Below are 24,121 nucleotides of genomic sequence, written 5' to 3' on the forward strand. Positions count from 1 at the left end.
GCGTAAGTTAGTGCGGCAATAGACTAGCCGCTCTAACTGTTGTGTGCTAAGCCGATTGCGAATCTTTGTGTGAATGAGAGAATAGGCACTCTAGTTTCTCTCACATGCACACGAAGAGTAATCTTGGGCAAGGACCCTCATGGCTAAGGGTTGAAGAGGGTCTCTAGTGCGTATCCAAAGTTTTGCCACCAAAATAAAGGCTTCACAAGTGACTCTCTCCTCCAACAAGTGGGAGAAGCAAAAGCCACATGCCCTCTCTGATCTGCATAGCATCCTAGCTCCTCTAGCACTGCATTGTGGTCATCAATAGGGACCACACGAGTCAAATAAGCAAGCTAGTTTGAACGCAACTCTCTATCATCCGTGACTACCGGTGACTTGTAGGCTGGATGTACAAATGCGGCAAAACCATGGATGGGCTTATGTAACCATGCCCATCTCCTCTCTGCTATCTCTAAAACATGTGCATGCTGTGTCTCTGTGATCACTATACAAGCACGTACCTCTGTCAATGCCGCTTTGAAGAAGTGAACGAGAAGGCCCATGGTGGACCCCTCGCAATCACTCATACGTAACACCTTGTAAAAGGGAGTCACAACAATGACAACGGCACGGACTTTTTGCCAAAACTGCTCATCAAGGTACAAGCGCTGCATGGCTTTGGCCTCCTCTGTCTCATGCTCATCCCACTCATTCCATAGAGGATACCACTGTCTAGCGCAAGGCGGACCACACCTCATAAAGGCGCTCTAGCAATAACCACATATAAGCAAAGCAAGTTAAAGAAGGCTTCTTCAACTCAAGTGTGCTATGCTCATGATACATCGCAAGCACCTTTACCTTTACCGTGAAGAATGTGACAATTGATGTAGCTTTTCGGACCACCCTCTTCACTCACTTGAGCTTCCCAATGTCCTCCATGAGCAAGTCCAAACACTGACTTGCACATGGAGTCCACACAATGGTAGGGAACTCGGCCTTAAGCAAACAGCCCATGTGCCAACAATTCGATGCATTGTTGGTAACAACTTGCACTACATTTGAGGGGCCCACCTACAACCACAAATTACAAATTACAAGTTATGTATAAATCAAATTTCAATTATGAATCATGATATTATCATAATGAAAGAAAGTGAAACAAATTTAAAACGCAAATTGCAATGTATACCTCAATGATAGCTTGTTGAATGTGGCGGTAGATGAATGCCCACATTGGATGCTTCCTCGTTAGTAGGCATAGGAGTTGGTGCCGATAAGCCACTTCCTCCTCCTCTTATGGATCCTCCTCTCATCTTGGCGAGAATCTCCTCCGCAATGTTTGGAGGGATCTCCTTGCATGGAGCAACTTGCTCCCTCGTCTTGGAAATATGTTTGAGAAGCCGAGTTGCACCACTTGTATAGCGCTTCCCGCAATACTTGCATGTCCAATGGTGGGAGTTGGACTTCTTTGTGTCCCTCTCCACATGGATCGCATACAAATTGAAGGCCTCGTGCTTCTCACGAGTCATGGTGCCGATGACGAATAAAGAGGCGAGAGAGAGAGAGAGAGAGAGAGAGAGAGAGAGAGAGAGAGAGAGAGAGAGAGAGAGAGGAAAGAAAGATATATTAACGTCTACATAAGGCCAATGTGGCCTATGAGACAAAATCTAGAGTACATCCATGTCTAATGTCATCTCATCAGTAAGGTAAAGATAACATCACAAGTAAGTGGGTGGCCTATGAAACAATATTGAAAATAACCATAAGATGGGGCTATACTAGGAACCATGTGTAGTGTTGTGTCATCGATAGAAAAGAAAAAAAAAGGAAAGGAGAACCAGATCTGATTTAGCCATTTACAAGAGTGTGGTGGAGACTATGGGTTGTAGCTGGTCTCAAGATCTGTACATGATCTTAGCTATGATGCGGTCCCTAGCTGCTTCATTGATATGCCTGGTGGTGAGTCTACCGTGTCTCGTGATAATGGCTCTAATCCGACTGTGGTGTGGCCTCCTCGGACGTGGTCCTGGTAGATGGGGTCGTCATGCTCAACGAAGGGAAATGGCTCTATCCAATGTGACTCCACGGTGTGGCCTGTAAGGTGTGTGGTAGGGTGGCTCTGTCTCAGCTAGGCTGGTAGTGTCAGTAGGGTCGGCTCTGTAGAAGAAGTCTGTCATTGCTCTTTGTGTGTGTCTCTCTGGGTGAGCTGGCCTCGTGTTTCGTAGTAGTGCAGTTCGGTGTCTCTTGAGCTCCAGGAGGAAGAGACCTAGGCATCTCTGGTCCTCGTACTCCATGACGCGACGAAGGGATCCAAATCCATCCCGGAAGAGGCAGTGGTACCGTCCTCGTATGTCATAGTATACTGTGCATCTGCATATGTAGTGCTCCTTCGTCTCAGGCTCTCGACCACAAAGCTGCCAAGTCCTATTCTTTGCTAGGGTATTTGTCCATTTGCCTGTCTCCATCTGGAGCCTATGTGAGGAGGTGCGAATCTGTTCGATAGCAACCCGTACGCTATGGGAGAGATGGGTGTCCATATATGTTGGCCGAATAGTGAAACCATCATCAGAGAGGCACAAGAAATGACTCCTGTAGAACTCCATCCTCAATCCTAGAGCGAGGGGTGGGTGGATCCATGTCCTTGCCGTCTCAATCCTCAAGATATGAGCTCTGATCACTTGGTTCAACTCTGATCGGCTGAGAGAAAGTGTAGGACAGTCAAGGCTATAATCTAAAGGTGGAAGATGGTCAATATCCAAACCATATAGGCTCATCCAAATAGCCATTTGTGAAAACCAACAGTTCTTCTCACCTCCTACTGCTAGTTGTCTAGATGAGGTTAGTACCTATCTAGAGTATCTATGGCGTGGAAGTTTCCATAGTCTGTGCCAAAAGGTCACTGCCCTGAAGAGTGCCTCCATGACTATGGGTGTTGCCCCTAGCTTTGCTTTGACAATGGGGTGTGGGGTGGAGGGCTTACTCCTAATCATGCGTGCTATCATCATGATCAATAGCCTTTCCATGCTATCCCAGCCATCATAATAATCCCTCTCTACTCCAATCTCTAAGGCGCCTATGGTACAAGTTGCAACCCCATACCTCTGCTCCATATAGTAATGTAGGTGTGACTAGGGTGTCAAACAACCAAAGTTTGGTGCGGCGCTCCTAGAACTGTATGTGAGCACATTGACTCTCAAGTGCCCCTAGTGCTGTGTATCCACGTGCCAGACGTGCCTCTAACGCCCCTCTCAATGAAAAACGTGGGCCAGAGAAAGTGACTTCCAAATAGACATATTCCCTCACATGCTCCAGTATGTCTCCCCCAAATGTGAATTGGTACATAGATCTAGTCACCCATGCTATTGAAGTATTGAAAACCATGGTTTTGGTCTTTCCAAGGTTCACTGTGAGGTCTTTATCTCTACAAAAGATGTGCAAAGCATCTAGATGGCACTGCAAATCCTACGGTGAATTTGAAATGAGAACAATATCATTTGCATACAATAATATCGGTATCACAACCCTTGCCAGGTTGGCTCTAGCTCTTCCTCCTCGGTCTATGTAATTAAACACTTCATCGATGTATAGACCAAACAATGTGGGTGAAAGTGGACATCCTTGTTTCACTCCTATAGTACTGTCAATTCTCTCTGATAGCCCCCCAGGTGCTCGTACATGAGCTGTCACTGCCTCATATAATGCATAGACATCCCATCGTATACCTTTTGGTACTCTAATGTCCTGCAATCTCTGCATCATGCGTGTACGAGGCACTGTATCAAAAGCTTTGCAAAAGTCTACAAAGCAACAATAGATCCTATTGTCTTGGGCTCGACCCTCCTCAATAATGGCTCTAAGTGTGAGAATATGGTCCAGTGTGGTATATCCTCGCCTGAAACCTGCTTGTCCTTGTGCTCTCTTGCCTTGCATTTCAGCCCACTCACTGAGTTCATGCTCCAATATAGATCCATATATCTTGGCCAAAGAATGGCCGATCATGATAGTCCTGTAGTTGCTAGGAATCAGGGGATCGCCACTTTTAAATAGCGGAATTATAGTATTGTGTGACCAACTCAGAGGTAAACCTTCATATACTGCTCTATTGAACATATGTGCTAATATGTCACCAGCATGTGAGAAATGTTCTGCTACTAGTCCATCCTCATCCTGTGCCCTCCCATTTTGTAACCTATAGATTGCATCCCTAACCATTTTCCATGTGAAGAAAGACCACTGTGTTGGCCTACAAGCTTGTGGGGGCTGCATAGGTGGCTGTCCTGGCAGGTCATACAACTGTCTCCCATAGTCAAGCCAAGCATCTAGTGATGTAATCTGTCTCGCCCCAAAAATAGCCAAACATCTTCCATGTGCTCTTGCTGTCCCGCCCCAAAAATGGCTGATATATCTCTGCTTCTGCTTTCGTTAGGTAGTCTCGTTTCTTCTTCCGCACAAGGCATTTGAAGAACACCTTTGCTTGGTGATGTGTTTAAGTGCCTAGCTCCACTTCCCTCTGTAAGCGAGCTCGGGGAACTCTACATTCATTATCATACCAGCTATTTTGGGGAGTAGTAGTTCGTGTTCATGGCTGATCCATGTATGGCCTTTGCTAAATCCTTTGTACACTCTTCCAACGATCTACTCAAGTCCAATGTATGTAAACTGGTCTGCAGAGAACCACTGTAGATGTGTGAGGTGTCTTCTGTAAAGTAGTATTTGGGATGTTTAGGGAGGCATGGTGTTTCATGTTTCATATGTACACAAGAGAGCATGAGTGTCAGAATAGCATGATCTGTTGCTATGTCAATTGGCCTCTTAGATATCTTGAAATTTTGGATGTCTGGTATCAATGCTGGTGAGCCCATCAAGTAGTCCATAGTACTTGCCCCTCCTTTGTGATTCCAACATGTCAAATTGTCAGATCCTGGCCATTGTGGCAGACCATTAAAGATGGCTAGTCTATGTGCACTTCCCAAAGTCAATAGGTGTGTCCCATAGGTACTCACTTCTTTATCCTGGGCTCTCCTATGTAGGCCTATTTCATCTATGTCGATCTCTTTGAACATGGCACTGTCATGCATATAAAAGTCACTCTGTCTATCTCTAGTGCGTGCATTGAAATCTCCTACTAATAATATGTCCCCAATGCTAGCATATCTCATGATATCCTCATAGACTACATCAAAGGGAGATCCATCTCGTGTGGCATAGGTAGAATTTGCAGGAGGAAAGTAGCATATTGCGATGAATATATCCCGTGGTCTTTCTGCATGTATCCTAATCCATAAATATCGTGCATCATCATCTCTTTCATTACTTGCACTATCCCTTTGAGGTCTTCCTGGTATAGTATGGCTACACCTCCAGAACCCCTAGTGCTTCCTGGTTTTCTAGCTGCTAGACGAAATGCACTTTCCCACTTGTATCCCCGCACATCTGGTAGTCGGCTAACTTTACATTGGTGTGTTTCTGTGTACATTGCTATATCTATGTTTCGGAAGCTATCTTCAAAGTAACCAACATCTAAGCGCATGGCTCCATTACAATTCCATATTGACATCCGAAGTGTCTCATAGGCCTCGTACCGTTATGAAGTCCTTTTGTTAGTGATGATGACCCGTCCATCCCTATAAACAGCCCACTTTCCCTCTTTGAGAGCCTCCAATACCTTGGGCATGTGTTCTTTGCGATGCGCTTTGTGTGCTGGGGTAAGGTCCTCATCCAAATAAATCTTCTCACCCTTGAGGGCTCTTCTCTTGGAGAGGAAGGCCTTTTTTTTCTCTCTGTCTCCAAAGTGAAGAAATAGAGCCTTGGACTAAGAGTCCTCTTTCCCCACTCTCCAAGCACTAATGATAGGTACGTCTAAAGCCCCAATTTTGTCAGCAAGTGTCTTAGCATCTTCCTGTGGGCTGCTCTTCTCTTCCCATCCTACTACCGGTACATGTAAAACTCTAGTCTGTCTCCTAGCCTCTTCTTCCAAGGTAGCATTCATTACTTTAGTCTTGTTCACTGATGTTCCCTTATTCTTTTTTATTGCCTCAATCGAGGGGCTGGCTTCTTCTATCTGCTTTTGTGTTGTCTTTGCCACTTTTGCCCATGAGTGAACCTCCCTTTCACATGCTTCAAAGCCTCTTTCTCTTTTTGTAGTTCTTCTTGCGCGTTCATTTCTTTTTTCTTAAATGTATTTAATTCTTCTGTTAGAGAGAGAACCAGGGAGAGAGAAAGAGGAGAGAGAAAGACTGCAGAGGAGAGAGAAAGACTGCAGGGAGAGAGAGAATAAGAGTGACGAGGAGAGAGAAAGACTAGAATTGGAGAGAGAAAGACAGGAAAGATGAAGAAGCCATGGAAGCTTAGAGCAAGAAGGGAGAGAAAGATTGTAAAATGTATTGATTTGCCAAAAGATGTGGAAAATTATAACTTCTCTCCTTATATACCAATGTCTATGTGACATGGCATATTATTAACATTCTAACTATTCCCAGCTTCTTACAATCCATCCCTTCCCAAAAGTTTTTGTCCTAAAAAACAAACCTAGAAAGAACTAAAGAAAAGATGGATAGAACAGAGTACTACTCTGTTTTACAGCTTTACAAATGGGAAATGAATGAAGAATTATCATTACAAGGGCTGAATTTGAAGAACGGAAAGAGGACCCAACTATATACATGATTTGAAGAACTTCAGAAGCAAATGGAGCCATAGAATCTTCAACATATTCCAGAAGAAAGTAGACAGCTTGCTGAATAAACAGTCCCTGCTGGACTAAATCTGCCATATCTTTTGATAGAAGTGTCCAAATGAGATGTACCACATATCAAAACGAAGCTCTTGAAGAGTACTTTAAGCTCATGTAGATAGCTCAATTCTGAAAATGAAGTACGACAAAAACTGTTCTAAAACAGCGTGCTGTCCTGAACTAGTCTGCATCAATACTAGCTCCATAAACAATAGACTTCAGCCACCAATGTATCCCTCAAGTATGGATACTCATCCAATATTGAATCAGGTCTCCAAGAAGCCTCTTCAGAGGGTATACCTCTCCATTTAATCAAATATTCCACAATAGAACGTGATCGAAGCTTCTTTTCACGCTGACCTATAACAGCCTCTGGGATGTACTGAACAAGACCATCTTCATCAATAGGTGGCAGCTCATCAACTAAATCCACTGGATCACTATAATAGGGCTTGAGCTGACTATAAGGGCCATAAAATCTGTGGGCAAGCTTATTACTGGATCCATCTTTCAATGTAGAGTACTTAGATTTGGGCACCTTCAACAAAACTAGCTCTCCTTCCTGGAACTCTAAAGGCCTCCTCTTCTCATCAGCATACATCTTCATCTGATCTTGAGCCTTCCTTAGATTCACCTTGCATTGCTGAAGAAGGGTCTGCATTCTTTCCAACTCTTCCTTCCCATGAGGGTTGATCTTTTCATTAAAAATGACTGTGGGTAAGGGCACCTTGTAACCATACAAAGCCTCAAAGGGTGAAACTCCTATGCTCGCATGAGTGAAATTGTTATAAGCAAACTCAGCCAGGTGTAACCAAGAATCCCATGAGGTTTGGACATCATAGCAAAAATGGCGAAGATAAGTCTCCAACCATTTATTAACTCTCTCTGTCTGTCCATCAGTTTGGGGATGATAAGCCGTAGATGGAGCCAACTTAGTACCCATAGATGTAAATACCGCTTGCCAAAAGTTACTCATAAACTTTGAGTCCCTATCATGGACAATTACCTGCGGTAATCCATGTAATCTGAAAATATGCTCCATAAACTGGTTGGCCACTTGAGAAGCAGTAAACTGAATTTTTGTTGGGATAAAATGAGCTGCTTTGGTGAGTCTGTCAACCACCACATAAATACTATTCCACCCCTTCTTGGTAGTAGGTAAGCCAGTGATAAAGTCCATAGTAATATGAGTCCATTTACCCGTAGGAATAGGCAATGGCTGCAACAAACCTCTTGGCTTATGGGTGCTATCCTTATTTTGCTGACAAGGCATACACTTCATAACGAAGTCTTTGACATCTTTCCACAGTCCTTTCCAATAAAAGCTCTTGCTGATCCTGTCATAAGTCTTGAAAACTCCCAAATGTCCAGCTAAAGGGGAAGAATGTAACTCCTCCATAATTTTCCGCTCGAAAGAAGAAGTAGAGGGAATAACAATCTTGCCCTTCCACCAAATAAGACCATTTTTAAGCTGGTAATGTGAGTTTTCTATCATAAGACCTTACTGTAATTTCTGAAAGATTTGGCTGAATTCCTAATCTAAGAGATATGCCTCTTGTAGCTCTTCAATCCAATCACTATGTAATTCTGTCATGGCTGACACTTTGCAAGCCCACATACGAGAGAGAGAATCAGCCACTATGTTATCTTTGCCCTTTGTATGAGTGATGTCAAAGTCATAATTTTGTAATGTTGCTACCCATCGTCGTTGCTTTGGAGTGAGATTTGACTGAGTAAGGAAATACTTGAGTACCCGATGATCACTATGTACTCTGAATCGGCTGCCATATAAGTAATGGTGCCATTTCTTGATTGCATGCAGAATAGCCAACATTTCATGGTCATAAACATTCATGGCCATCTCCTTATCAGTAAGCTTACGGCTTTCAAATGCAATTACTCCATGCTCCTGAAGCAAAACAGCCCCAATGCCATGGCCACTAGCATCACACTGTATAGTAAACTCTTTAGAGAAATCCGGGCATACAAGAATAGGAGCAGAGGTAAGTAATTCCTTTAACTGGTTGAAGCTGCTATCTGCAAGAGCATCCTAAAAGAAAGCCTCTTTCTTCAACCTGCCAGTTAAAGGGGCTGCAATTGCCGCATAATGCTTTATAAATCTGCGATAGAATGAAGATGGACCAAGAAATCCTCTAAGAGAGGTAGTAGTAGTAGGCGTTGGCCAATCTTTTATGCATTGCACCTTCTTGGGATCAGCCTGTATTCCTTTTTCACTGACTATATGTTCCAAGTATTCCACTTCAGTCTGCATGAAAGAACACTTCTTCTCCTTAGCAAAAAGCCTATGATGTCTCAACACATCAAAAACCTTCCTCATATGCGACAAATGATCGTGTAAAGTCTTGCTATAGATCAAAATGTCGTCAAAGAACACCAGGACAAACTGAAAGAGGAAAGGTTGCAGAATCTTATTCATCAGGCTTTGAAAGGTAGTTGGAGCGTTTGTAAGGCCGAATGGCATCACCAAGAAATGGTAGAGCCCACGATCAGTCCTAAAAGCAGTCTTGACTTCATCACCCTTTCTCATGCGAATCTGATGATACCCTGATCTCAAATCAATCTTCGTGAAGAATCGAGCCCCCTTAAGCTCATCAAGCAAATCATCTATCCTGGGTATAGGATACCTGTTCTTCACTGTTATCTTATTGAGATCCCTGTAGTCAATGCACATTCTGAAAGATCCATCTTTCTTTTTGACTAACAGGACTAGGGATGCATAAGGTGAAGAACTTGGTTCAATGAATCCCATTTCAAGAAGCTCTTTGATTTGCTTGGCTACTTCCTCTCGTTCACATTTTGATAGTCTGTAAGGTGGCTTATTGATTGTCTTTGAGTTGGGTTCCAAATCAATGGGGTGATCCACCACTCTCTTAGGAGGCAATGAAGTAGGTACTTCAAATAAGTCTCTATACTCCTCAAGAAGAGCTGTCAAGGCTGGATGGTTTGCTGAATTATTGGGCTGATCCTGTGTTTCTTTGTTCAAATGCAATACAAATATCTGTGAGCGCTTTTTGTACTCTTTCTTGAGTTGTTGAATGGTGATAAGCTGAAAATCAGATCTACTAGGGATTCCTTGTAAACGGATGAGCTGTCCATTGGAGAAAAACTCCATATATAACTGTGAGAAATCCATAGTAATTCTGCCTAAGGTCATCAACCAATCACAACCAAGTACAATATCTATGGGCCCCATTTCCAATGTGATCAGGTTTACTTTGACTTCAAAATTTTCAGCCATCTGCAAAGAAACCTGTGGGCAAATTTGTGTGCTGGTTTCCTCTTCACCATTAGCCACTTGTACTCGAATGGGCTGCTGTAAGTCGGTGGGAACACAATTCAACTTGTACATAATAGATTTATTGACAAAACTGTGAGTACTGCCACTATCTATCAAGATGAACACTGGCTTTCCACATATGCTTCCCTTCATACGAAGTGTATTAGGGCTCTTAGATCCCGTCCAAGCATCCATAGAGATAGAACAATTAGTGGCAGCAGGCAACTCATTACAAAATCCACCAGGATCAAATGGAATATCACCGTCTGGATCAAAAGGAAAAGAGTCAGATGGATCATAAAAGTACTCCTGTTCACCATCATCCTCGAAATCTTCATTTTCAGCATTGATTGTGACTGCATTAACTTCATCTATGTCATTTTCAAAGTCCTCAAGAACTAGCATACTCTGAAACTTTGGCTTGGCATTTTTGTATACACACTTTGAAGCATGGTCAGGAGTATACTTTTCTCCACACTTGAAGCATAAGCCTTTGTCCTTTCTTTCCTTGTAAAGATTCATGGGAATATTTTTGGAATTTGTATTGGCTGAAGTAGACTTAGGCTTATTGTCAGCTTGCTTAAATTCAACCTTTGGACTGTTTGCTGTCCTGAAATTGCTTTGAAGCCTAAAAGCATTAAATGGAGGATAAGTTGGTATCCGTAAGCTCCCACTAGGCATATGATTGCTGCCATAATTGTTACCAACTTGCCCTTGCTTTAAAACAGTCCTTGGCTGTCCATAACTTGGCTGAAATGAAGACTCTTTCCTATACTTTCTTCCATAGCGCTCTGCAAGCTCAATAGCCTTGAAAAGTGAAGTAGGATTCTGCGCCATAACATCAGCTGACAAGGATGGTTCTAAACCATACATAAACTTGTGTAACTTGGCCTCATCACTGATGTTTTCCACATACATAGTCAAGTTGAGGAATTGGTTTGTATATTCTCTTACACTTAGGCCCCTTTGTTCCAAACCATACTATCTTCGTTCTAACTTCTCTTTTTCAAGAGGTGAAACAAAGACTTCAGCCATAAGTGCCTTGAAAGCTTCCCAATTTTGAAATGAAGACTCTTTCCTATACTTTCTTCCATAGCGCTCTGCAAGCTCAATAGCCTTGAAAAGTGAAGTAGGATTCTGTGTCCCAAAACTGGCTGATCAGGATTTCTAAGTACAAACCCCTCAAATTGAGACTGAAATCTTCCAACAGGTGGCTGAGAATTACCATGTAATCTTTCTGTTGGTAAGACACCCCTGGAATTCTGAGTATGCAGTCCAAAAGTTTGAGTATTGGCTCCATTCAAACTGCCCAAATAGTCATCATACCTTTGTGAAGCTTCTCCTACTTCATACTGACTATTTCGTATGCCTCTTCTTCCAATGATCCCATCTCCATGACCATTTTGGTTGGGTGGCTGAAGTGGGACTGAAGGATCACTGTTTGAACAAGCCTTCTCATTGGCTTCTTTTGATTCCGTTTGTGACTGCATTAATTGAGAAAATTTTGCCATAAGTTGAGCATTAGATTCTACTAATTTATCAATGGAAGCCTTGGTTTGGGTAGTTGATTCCATCAACTTCTCAACAGTAGACTTCGTTTGACCATGAGATAGAATCATCTGCTCCATTGCTGTCAAAATGGCCTCATGACGTTCCCTATATCTTAGTTCATAGACACACAGAGTATCATTGAGTATACTGATCTCTCCTTGTTATTGAAGCTCTTCAGGGTTCTCTTGAAGTGTGCTTTCCATCATGGAATCCTTGATTTGCTGTGCATAATCCTCCTGGACCTTATTTTTGCCTTTATGTCCTGCCATACTAGTGCAGTCCTGCAGTACCCCCTGTCAGTAAAACGGCTATAACTTTGGCTAGAAAACTCCGATTGCAGAACTTTTTTGTGCGAATCGAAGCTAACAATGCTCTCTTCGAGATGAGCTATAGCACGCTATAACAGGTTTAGGACAGAAATTTCTGTAACTGAATTTCAGAGTCTGAACTGTCCAGTCCTGCACCCTGTTTAGGCTTGTAAGTGCCCTGTTTTGACCCTGTAATGCAAGAGAGTAACCTGAAATGGCTACCAAACCCTGCAAAGGGGTATATAGGACCTGTGGGTACCCTGTAGTACCTGCACTTGTGCTTCAGTAATGAAGGGTGTACCTGTATCCACCTGTAAATACCCTGTGGGTGACCTGTAAATTCCCTGTTTTACCCTGTTTTAGTCCAGTAGGTACTTGAGTCGTTGGAAAGTCTTCAATCTTCAATCCTCCACTCGCTGTACCTGTGTGAGGGATAAAACGGCAGGACAGGCTCCCTACACGGGCTCCGAATCACCGGGAGGTGGGCAAAGTTCCCCCCGGGTCGGTTGGTTGCACCCCTTCGGGATCTTCGATAGTGAGGGAGGGTCACCTCTCTTTTGTTCCACTATCTCCCCCGGCATCCACCTTTTTCCTTGGTGAAAATATCAACATGGCAGAGGCTAGTGTGCTAAGCAATCAGCATGATATGCAATTCAAAAATATCCATTCAGCCTTTCATGAGATGCAATTGATTGAGATAAGAAAACTTGAGATGGGAGAAGGGTTTTACCTATGCAATTTAGTGATTCACTGATTGCTAGTACTTACCCTTTTACAATTTTCCAATTTAGGCAAAAGAGAATCAACCAATCAATTGGATTAGAGTAAATAAAGGCACCAATCAATGTATTCAGTCAATAAGATTCAAATGTTATGCTGAAATCTCAGATTGAGACCTTTAATTCACTGATTGAAGCTAATATGCATTAGACAAGCATTGCATTCATGAATAGATGAATTCAAGCAAAGGTTGGCTGAGAATTTGATGAAAATGTTCAATTCTTTAATCTCTCAGTCAAATGGCTTAAGCTCAGCAATTGGATTAATGAGAGAGATTAAAATTGAAGAGAAATACCTTGACATGGCTGAAAATGACTTGCCAAATGCTTGATAGGGCTCCCGGTTGTCCAATGTTAGCAAAATAATCCATAAGGCTTGCTTATCTGATGGTTGAGACCAATCTTGAAGCTTCAAATGCTTGAAATTGAAGCATTAAACCCGTTTCCCCCAAATTTTTGCTCCATAGAAGCTCTTGATTCTCAATCTTTAGCCATCCCGTGCTTAATCCTTGCAATTTGTTGAAGAATCCTTGCTGAAATGATTCCACGGGCCAAAAGGATGAAAAATCTTCAAGAAATTGTCAAGAAATGGAAGCTTGGGCTGAAGCTTTCATGGCTGCCCATGGACTGTTCACCTAGGGTTCAAGAGGAGCTGAGGAATCTTAAAATGTGGCTGAGAATCTCAATATGGCTGAAGATTTATGCCTGGAATGGATCAAGAAGAGTGCCAAGGCTGAGAGGAAGCAAGCTTGAAGCAGGGCAGGGCTGGAATCAGCCCGAAAATTGCGCCGCAATTTTCGGGGCTGTTTCTGGCCTGAATGCTGCCCAATCTTGAGCAATCTTGTGCTCAATCTGAAGCTCCTGATGAATAGGTTCTATTCCAGGTGGTTTTTGGTCAAGAAGATCAGAGATGAGAGAGATATGGACAGATCTTGGGGCTGAACCTCCATGGAACCTGCAGGAATTTCCAGGAAAGGGGAAAGAGAAACCCCTCTTTTCAAAGTAACCACAGTTTGTTCTCAAACTAAGCCCGGTTAACCATCCTTTATCCTAGTTACCTTCAATTTTGCATAAAATTTGGTGACGTCCAACCATTTAAGCCCTTATCCGCCATATCTGACCTTGGATATCTCCAGATGCAGTCATTTGCTAGCTGTAGTTGTCCTGCAGCACTCCACTAGTCACTGTCTTGTACCATTTTTGTCTGAAATTGGTTTTGAAATAGGAAAATAGGAGTGAAAATGGAAGAAAATAATGGATCAAAGACTGAAGCTCTGATACCACTTGTCAGAGAGAGAACCAGGGAGAGAGAAAGAGGAGAGAGAAAGACTGCAGGGAGAGAGAGAATAAGAGTGACGAGGAGAGAAAGACTAGAATTGGAGAGAGAAAGATTGGAAAGATGAAGAAGCCATGGAAGCTTAGAGCAAGAAGGGAGAGAAAGATTGTAAAATGTATTGATTTGCCAAAAGATGTGGAAAATTACAACTTCTCTCCTTATATACCAATGTCTATGTGACATGGCATATTATTAACATTCTAACTATTCCCAGCTTCTTACATCTTCCCCCAATTCTAAGATTTCAGCTTTGTAGGCATCTACAACTTTCAACATTTCAGTTTTCAGCGTATGCATTTCGGATAGCATTTGTGCTTGTAGGTCATTCTTAATCTTTATCTGCATGTCTTGCATTTTTGCCCTCTGATTTACTATCAGTTCGGCTTTGACCTGCTCTCGTATTTCTTTCTCTAATTCTTGTCTCATAATTCGTAGTTCAGAGCGAATCATGGATGAATTTCTTCGTATTTCTTTTCATTCATGGTGCGTGAAGTCTTTCCATGCCTATCAGATGCTGGGGAGACAGTCCAATCACGGACCCTACGGCCATACGTCTTGTACCGTGTGTTCTTAGAAGGGGTGTTGAACATTGCTTCCATGGACGGTTGTGTTAGTTCTTCATCAGATTCGTCTCCCAGATATTCATTTTCCATGGTTTGATGCTTGCATTTGTCTACATTATTCATCTTTCATACACTGTGTGCAAAGCCACTCAACTTGTACTTTGTATTGTTAGATCAGGAACACGGCTATGAAGGAACTAGCAATTGCTCCTCTCCCTCCACCACAACCTTAAAGGCAAGTCTCGAAGATTATGAATACGATGAGTAGCCAAAGACAGCCTTGAACGGCGGCAGCTGCTGCAAAAGCTCATCAATCAAAGGGTTGCCCACGCTGAGGGAGACGACACCTCTCATAAGTCTGAATACTCCATTGTTTTCTTCTCATGCTTCTCTTCAGCAAAGGTACCGGCGGCACATGCCAACCTAAGACTTGTCTTGTCGTCGACGTGGTCTCTGCACCGACTGTATTACCAGAGAGAGAGAGAGAGAGAGAGAGAGAGAGAGAGAGAGAGAGAGAGAGAGAGAGAGATGCTTGAGTCTCGACTCTCGACTCTTGAAACTTGAGTCTTGAAAGTTGAAAGGGAGGGAAACTCGAGAGGCGCGAGGGTTGGGGTAAAGTTGTGGGGTAAAGTTGAAAGAGCAAGAGTGAGAGAGAGGGAATGGGAGATGAGAATGGCAAGTGCTTAGATAGGATGTGGGATAGAGGGGATGGGAGATGAGATTTGACTCTTTGAGAATGGCAAATGCTTCGATAGGGTGTGGCCCGCGGGAAAGGGAAAGATTAGAATGGTAAGTGCTTGTTGAATTGGTGTGGAAGCATGGAGGAGAGGAGCACCTTTTGTAGATGAGAGAAGAGTCAAAGTTTAAAGTTCAAACAATCAAAGTCTAAAGAGAGAAGGAATCCAAAGAGAGTGCTGCAAGCTGGAGCCTCGAAGGAATCCAAAGAGGAGCATTGAGTTTTGTATGGATGATGGCTGGAATTTGGAAAAGGGGGGTGGGGTGAGGTATCCAAGGCTTCCCACCCCCCAAAAAGCGCAACAGTGCAGGAAAAGTGCGAAACATGGGACGTGGGGGTGCAGGAAACGCGGAAAGAGCACGCGTAGGCTAGGTGGCCGAAAGAGGCTAGTTTTATTGTACGAAATCACACCGTACGGATTGTAGTGTACGGACCGTTTCGTACCACGTACGGAGGCAACTATGGTATACTAGTAGAGTTCTACCAAGCATCGACTACTCTCCGCACTACACAGCCCTCTTTGGACGGCAGACTGGTATCCCCACCACGGGGAACCACCCTAGACATAGCCATAGAGAGGTGCTAAGCCCGTTGTCCACGTCCAACGGTTCCACACCCTCGCACAAGGCATCATCTATAGATACAGAGGATACTACACCATCATCAGGAGGCCATACCTCATCATTTTAGTTGCCCTATGCTAGATATATCCATGAGAGAGATCTTGGGATGAGAGTGCCACTTAAGCAATAATCAATTCCACATTGTATCTGGCTCATATATCATTTTGTACTTATTAGTCATGTATTGTTTGTTGTTTATTTTCCACTTAGTTATAGCATTAGATGACAGCTATCTTGGGACTTGGAAAAATTCCTTGACTTTTCAGACCCCCCCAAAAAAGAACTTGCCCCCTTTTTTTTTTCAAAATAAAAAAACTACTTGCTTTCATAGCAACCAGAAACGTCTGAAATGTTTAGAAACGTGTTTTGTAAGTTTCTTTGGAGAGGGGGTAAAATAAGAAACACAACTTTTTTTTATAAAGGGTTTTTTAATAGTTTTAAACAAGGGAAAGATGTTCTTAAACCTCCATGGAACTTTCTCTTAAACAAAAACAAGTGAATTGAGCAAAAGTGATAAAACATGAAACAATATAGTCAATTCAAAATAACACGTTACACATCCATGATCCATAATCCATTGTTGACTATTGTCAAAGATTAATATTTGAATAAGCTATACTATAATCAAACCTTAAACATCATGATAATTGATTCATACATATCACGTAAAGAAAATTGGAAGACATTTTACATAGCCCATGTGCAAATAGCAATGTAAAATGGGTGTAGCGGCAATATCATGATTCTCATTTCAAAACAAGTTACAAAATGACAAAATGTCAAAATCCGAAATGAATCATGATACATCATAGATAACTCATAAATGAAACTAGAGTCATAAAATGAACTGTCCAAACAATAATGGTCCATGGACACTACACTGACTAAGTGAGAATCCCAAAAAGGTAAGACTCTAGAGTCTAATCCAAAATCATGAACCCTCACGAGTTATGACTCATGAGTCACTATACTCAGACTCATCATCATCACCATTGCCACCATCATCACCATCATCATCCCCATGCTCATCCTCCTCACTCACACTCCAATCATCCTCTTGTGTCATTTATGACACTAGCTCGAGCACTAACTACTACCATCCTATTGTGGGTGGCATGGGACTGCCCATGATCGGCGGGGAAAAATCGGGACAAATGAGTGAGACGGGAGGCGTGAGTCATGACAGGCTGCACACGTGATAAGTCACGAGTGACGAAGGGTATGTTTCTTTTGTTTTTTTTTTTCCATCGACCATAGACTAACACTAAACCTTGTTTTTTTATAGACTAACTCACGTTTTTTTTTCGGGGTCCCCCCTCCACGTTTTTTATGCAAAGAAATGTATCATACTTTACGAAACATTTCGTAAGTTTCAAAAGCAAAGAAATGTGTTTCTTTGCTGCTATGCTTCCTTTTAACTTAGTCTATCACCTTGTGAGAGAGCGCAATGGAAGAACACAAACACAGAGAGAGAAGAAGCAAAGAGAGACTAAATTAAACACAAAGAAATGGAAGAAGAAATCTGCATTGAATTGAATAGAATGCTGAATACAAAGTGGTCTGATCAGTCCCTGCACGAAGAGTGCACTACGTGATAAAGGAGTACCACCTAATGATAGAGATTGCTGGAAATCTGCAAGAGAATAACTGCCAAGTGACTGGGGGACTGCTACAAATAGCAGAGCAGCCCCCAAACTGGCTGAACTGCTGAGCATGCGCTGGAGCAGTCGGTCAAGCATTTAAGGCTACTCAGCTACAGTAAATAGGCCGACAGCTACATTTAATGCAGTGCAAACTGGTCGCCAGGCTGAAACAGGTGTAAACCCAAGTATGGCAGCATAAAACGTAATGCACATGAGCTGGATAACCTAGCAGCAAGTGTGAACACACTAAAAAGCTGGCTAAGAATTGTAATGCATTGTAATGCAGACTAACACAAGGGCTGGAAACAATCAAAGCTCCTCTACCTCAGTCAGACTCTGACAAAAAAACTGACCTAACTAGGAGATAACAGTGTGAAATAATACAAGCTAACACACCCTCTCAAATCTTGGGGAGTGTTTGAAGACCCAACAATCTCATATGGTGAAGCATGGAAGCATGAGACAGGTTTTGTGAAAAGATTTGTTGTGTTGTCCTCCATGGGATAGTAAACCACCCCTAGCTAGGAACCCACGATCCGCTTTGGAATATAGTGGTATTGAATCTGTATGTGTTTTGTGTGGGCATGAAACACAAGGTTCTTCACCAAAGCGAGGACACTCAAGTTATCCATGCATAGCTCTATAGCTCCTATCTGTGGAAAGCCAAACTTGGCCAACATTGGGTGGAGGCAAACTACCTCTTGTGTGGTAGAGCAAAGGGCATGGTACTTAGCCTCTATAGAAGATAATACCATGGTAGGTTGCTTCTTGCTACGCCATGAGATGGTTCCCGATCCAAGGGAGAATGTAAAACCTGTAGTGAAGCATCGAAAGTCGACATTTTGAGTCACTTCATCTAGCTAGGGTGGTCCCCTCTCGGTACATGGTACCATAGGATTTGGTCCCTTGTAGATAGTACAATACATGCAAACCAACTCTCTATTGAGCCTGCAAAGGATTCTTCATCAAAGAAGCCAATAGTACCACAAGAGAGGAAATGCTTGGCTTCGTATGAATGAGCCAGATTGATGAGCCAACAAGACACCTGTATGTAGTGGCATGTGGAAGGGGATCTCCTGTGATAGAAAATTTGGACTCTAGGTCCATGGGGCAAGATATGGGCTTACAATGATCCATACCAAACTCCGAAAGAAGCTCGGAGATGTACCTACCCTGTGAGATAGAAATGCCTTGTGCCATCTGGCAGATCTCAAGACCGAGGAAGAAGTGAAGGATGCCCAAATTGGTCATGTTGAACTCCTAGCACAGTCTCTCCTGTGTTCAATCCACATGCTGTGAGTAACTCTCTATATCATCCACATAAAGGATGACCAAGACACATCACTGACCGTCACACTGATAGTAAAGGCTGGGATCACGGTTAGGTCGTCAGAAGCCACTTTGAAGGAAGAACCGATTGATATGTTGGTACTGAGCCCTAGGAGCTTGCTTTGAGCCATAGAGTGTCTTCCACAAATGGTAGACCTGGTCCTCCTTTCCAAGCACACGGAAGCCTTGATGCTGATCTACAAGTATCTCCTCTTGTAAGACACCATGCAAGAAGCCTCTTGGTAAGGCACATGTGATGGACTTTATATGCTTCTCTGATTCTGGATCTTTGGATTGGCAAAAGTGACCATCTTCTTCTCATGAATGTCAACGTCTATATCCATCGTAATAATTAAAAGTTTGCTTCTTGAACTAATCAAACTTGCAGGTTTCCTTTGCCAACGAATTGATGAATTTTGTTAGCAAGCTTGTTATATGCTCAGCTTTGCTTCTATTTTGGAATTTTTACAAGCTCATGTTTTTGCAATGTGGTATGAAAATAAAGACATATACTGGTGGCTTTTGCCAGGCACAACAAAAATCAAGAATTTCGATGAAAATCTAGGCGCTCTTGAGGTGAGACTTTCCAAGGAAGATATTGAGGAGATTTCTGCTGCTGTGCCGGTGCAAGAGGTTTTGGGTCAAAGATACGGTGATGCTCACTTCAAGAACACGTATAAGTTTGCAGACACCCCTGCATGGAAACCATAGATGGAAATTCAAATTCATGATCTTCTGGCTATGCGTAGAAAAGAGTAAAATCCGAGAGGTTTTGAGATAATGAAAACGAGAAAAGCATTAGAAACCCCCCAAAAAGAAAAGAAAGCTACTATGTGTAGAATAAAATTACTTTCACAAGCAGAGCAGCTACATTCTAATGGCTGTTACTATTATATAGAATAAAGTTACTTTCAGGTGCAGAACAGCTACATTCTAATGGCTGTTATAGTCAAGCCCAGATATGACAAATAATTTTGTCACTTATTTGTACAAATGGAAGAGTAGTGACAGTGGCTTCTTTACGAATCTGAACACCAATTCACCACCAGTCTATCCATGGCAGAGAAAGAATCGGAAAGCCCATCTCTGTTGAACACGTGCAGTTCAGCCAATGAGTACGCCACGATTAACCAGGAAACTACTTGTCCGGACTGGTGAATGAGACGCCCTTGTTACGCGCGCAGCTAATGAAGGCTCGTGCACACGACATTGGCAATCTCCTTGACCAGTGCTCCCTTACCCCCAAGTACATCATGTGGCCGAGTACGGCATGTATAAGCCCAAGTCAGCTGATGCTATGGCCAAGTGGTCGCTAAGATGGCAGGAGGTGTGATGTGGCCAATTGACTTGGGGATGGTGTGCCAAGGTGGTGATATGCAGGAGTGTATCTCATGTGTGTGTGTATGTATGCATGTCTGTGTCTTGTGTGTGAGAGATTAGTGTATCTTTTGTGTGTGTGTGTGTGTGTGATTAGCACGATGATTTATGAGTATGTGTAGACAAAATCCACCAATAACTTTAATCCATTCTCTTAAAAAGCCACACGAAGTATCGAATTAAACCCCTTACCCCCTCCTTGTGTTGGTGTGGAGGGGGACACACATCGATTGGAGCATTTTGTTTCTAATGATATTTAGGTAAAAAGAAATTAGAACTAGTTAAAATCCAGGCTCATTGTATACATATATCGAGCGAGTGTGTTTGTGATTGAGTCTCTTATAGAAAGTCTTGCATTAGCATGGTTATTGGATTTTGTATGATCTATTTCGTGCTATTTAATTATATGCATCTGCATATTAGTTGTTGTATATGGGTCAATGGGGTGTATATATGATATTGACAACTGTTGTTTCTTGTTGTGTGTAGCTAAGTACTTATAAAAGTTATGTCAACTTCTCCCTACCTAATTCCTCTCCTTTGGCGTGGACCCCAAAAAGGTGGGTGGAATTACCAATACCCACCTCAAATGGTCTAATAAACAATCCCAAAACTTGAACCTAACGGAACATGTCAACCTAGTTTTCCAACTGTGAAACGAGAGAGAGAGAGAGAGAGAGAGAGAGAGAGAGAGAGAGAGAGAGAGTGTGTGTGTGTGTGTGTTTCACTCGTAGATCTTTCATGTGGATCAAAATAAGAATGTTGTGGTTGATGCTTTACTTAGAAAAATCACAAGGTTCAACTGTGTTTATTAACTTTTCACAAGAAATTGGATGAGATGAATATACTATGCATAGGATAAAGAATTCGACATGATTTATGATGTACTAATTGATGCTAAGAACCACAAATAATCGGATAGTTCACTTATGGTGCATGGTTGATTGTGTAACAAAGCCATTGAGGTAAAAAATGATGAGTGAAAGTCATGCTCCATTGTATGTAGGGCATTCAGGAGTTCATGCAGTAGTGGTCTTTTTTTAATTGGCCAACTTTGAGACATGACAATTATATAGTGGTGTTTTGAAATATCAAACCCACAATACACATTGAGGGAATGCAAAAGGCACATGCTTCAATTAGGATTAGTTATTCTATTGTACATTTCTATTCATGAATAAAATGAGGGTCTCCCTACACACACTTCATGCACACAGTGCCATAGAAACCCACCTTTTCCACCTACTATCTCCATCCATTTAGGAGGTCCACCAATAAACCATTTTAAGTAGGATTCAACCTAACAAGTCACTGTGCAAGATCACTTGCTCTAATGGCTTTATAAATGTCCCATCTCATTTGAGTAGTTTAGTATATGGATTCCTTGCTACCCTACATTTAAGATTTGATGGCCAATTTAACCGTCTCTCTTCTTTTAGCTCATCTCTTCACTACTTGAACTTCATTCTTTTCATTGTTGTATCCTTGGAATTTTCATAATGGAAACCTGGCTAAACTATGACAATAATGTCAGCCCTCTATATATTAGAAAATATGCTAAAAAAGTCTACAGTCATAGTTGTCTTGCTACTATCTTAACCATCTTAATTATTACTCCAAATAACATCACACATGTTGGAATCCGTGTTGAAACTCTATTCCGTCTACTAGATATGACAAGCAATCCATAATTCTCATTAGTACCTTGGCAAGAGAAAAATAACCACTATTGTTATCAACTTGCCTTCTTCTAGCGTAGTTGAAGTTGAAGCCTCTCTTTTAGAAGAAGAGAAATACTGAAGTTTAAATAAGAAGTCAATGTGCAACCTATGCAGGAAGCCCTCTTTAGCAAATTCAAATTCAAGGAAAAGAAAAAGGGCATTCATAGTGTGCAACTTTTGTCACGTGCTTGGCCACAATGATACTTACTCAAATAAGAATCTAAAGTTCACTCTACTTTCCTGGAATTCAAAGATATAGTTGAGAATTAATGAGGGAGAATAATCAAAATTCATACATCAATCAAGTTTGTGTTCTCTCTAAATTCTAGGTCCAATGATGTTTATTGTTTTGAGTTTTGATTTAGCGGTTGGTTTCCATCTCAAGATGTCCCTGTCACTTTTAACCTCTCTCTCTCTCTCTCTCTCTCTCTCTCTCTCTCTCTCTCTCTCTCTCTCTCTCTCCCCTTTGTCAATGTGGAGCTCCACTATATATAAGAAGAGCACAAAATATAATAAAGATATAACAATCCAAATTACACAAAATATACTTAAGATTTAACGATCAAAATTATAATGACTCATTACCTCCCATTAGGATTGACATGGTAATGACTCCTAAATTTGATGTATCTACGTCTCAAGAACCTCTATGCTCACTCCCTTCTATGGGAGAACAGTTTTAGTTTACCCAAAACATAAGTTTTGTAACTATCATGTATACACTACAAAATACAATATGTTGAACCATACGAGGGCATCCTCAATCTTGGCATTTAAGAGTTGCATATAATCAACCATCTTCTTTGATATCTGCTCTCTCATCATGCCAATAGTTTGTGAGAAATTTCTCAATGCTAATAGAACCTATCTCCTCGCTACATCCATTGAATTGACCTAAAAAATATAAGCTACAAGACAATGAAATAATTAGAAAGCTTTTTAATAAACATAGGTCCATTCGTCATTAAAGAAATTTGACTCTAAGTTCTTTTTATGCTTGCTAGCCAATCAATCAACCTAGTCATAACATCCTTTCCTTAAACTCTATATCACTATCACAAGAGGAAAGGGAAGCACTCATTATTTCCATATTCTTCTTGAGTTTCAACATCATATTCTCCTTCAGCATGGACATCTTATTTTGTTTCAGCATCATCTAGATCCTTTAGATGGATCTCCCTCTTTGTTCAAATGCATGCCCATTGTTTCTTCTGTGAATCAATCTTTTGACTATTGCAATTGTGACTAAGGTTTTATACTTTGGTTTTCAAGTCCATCCAAAGTTGACAATCTGCTTATCTTTGGCAAACATATATGTAGCTGTAGCTAGATTGTATTGAATGTCGGGCTCAATGTAATGCATTGAGTCCATGACTAAGTCATAGGCTATCTAGACTACATTGATTGTAGAACTAAGGCATTACCCATCTAAGACTCAATGCATTGTTCGTTATTGAGCATAGGACCAAGTCATTAACTCAATGTATTGTCTAAAAGTGATTGTAGAATCATCTCTTAGACTCAAGGTACTGTACTCAATCTAGGAACATGAGATTTATGGTAGTCATTCATGGAAGATTTGCAAAGGAGCTCTTATTGTTGTGGGAGGGCCCAAGTCTAGTACTTTGTATCCTTTCCATGTTTTTAGTGTCAAAAACCATAATGTTGTGAGGAGGAGAAAAGGAAAATCTCTCTATAATTGACATACTAGAAACCAAGTAGAGGAAGGATAGGGTAGATCATTCTCTGACCTCTACAACCCAATTCCAATATCATCACTTCTATATCCTTCATTAACCATGTGATGCTTTAAATCTATAACACTATTAAGGGGGCATGTCTATTAATAGAATGTATTTAATGCTCTCTATTAGCAAACCAATATGAAGAAGACCAGTAGTATAAAGTGCCAAATAAATTTCTCCAAGAAGTTAACCATGTACATATGATCTCAATTTCAACACTAGCACTTGGATTTATCTCTCCTACTAGTCACCACTCATGATACCAAAACCAACAATGAAATCATTTACCTTGATATGCATGGAATTTGCAAGTTTGAGGATAATGGCATATTGAATGTTATAAATTTTGCATACATGAAAGATGATTTTGCCCTACATTTTATCGTGAAAGCTTGAT

General features: G+C 41.6%; 1 protein-coding gene and 1 pseudogene across 2 annotated transcripts in view; one reads left to right on the forward strand and one right to left on the reverse strand.

The window, feature by feature from the left end:
• The window catches only part of LOC148016944 (putative aldo-keto reductase 1), a 120,285-nt gene extending 99,406 nt beyond the window's left edge, over nucleotides 1–20,879 (forward strand). The window contains exon 8 of one of the 2 annotated variants that reach the window (XM_087663220.1): nucleotides 20,748–20,879. In XM_087663220.1, the coding sequence (XP_087519346.1) occupies nucleotides 20,748–20,761 (14 nt within the window). In that variant the 3' untranslated portion in view covers nucleotides 20,762–20,879. Of the gene's footprint in view, nucleotides 1–19,410; nucleotides 20,507–20,747 lie in introns of those variants that run through there. The other variant, XM_087663219.1, reaches the window with a different exon arrangement.
• Nucleotides 2,031–3,375, reverse strand: LOC148016946 (uncharacterized; annotated as a pseudogene).
• Nucleotides 20,880–24,121: the final 3,242 nt, after the last annotated feature.

The sequence above is a fragment of the Lygodium microphyllum genome, chromosome 22 (genome assembly GCF_053477565.2).
Source record: "Lygodium microphyllum isolate KBCC chromosome 22, Lygodium_microphyllum_v1.1.10, whole genome shotgun sequence".
In the NCBI taxonomy this organism is placed as follows: Eukaryota; Viridiplantae; Streptophyta; class Polypodiopsida; order Schizaeales; family Lygodiaceae; genus Lygodium; species Lygodium microphyllum.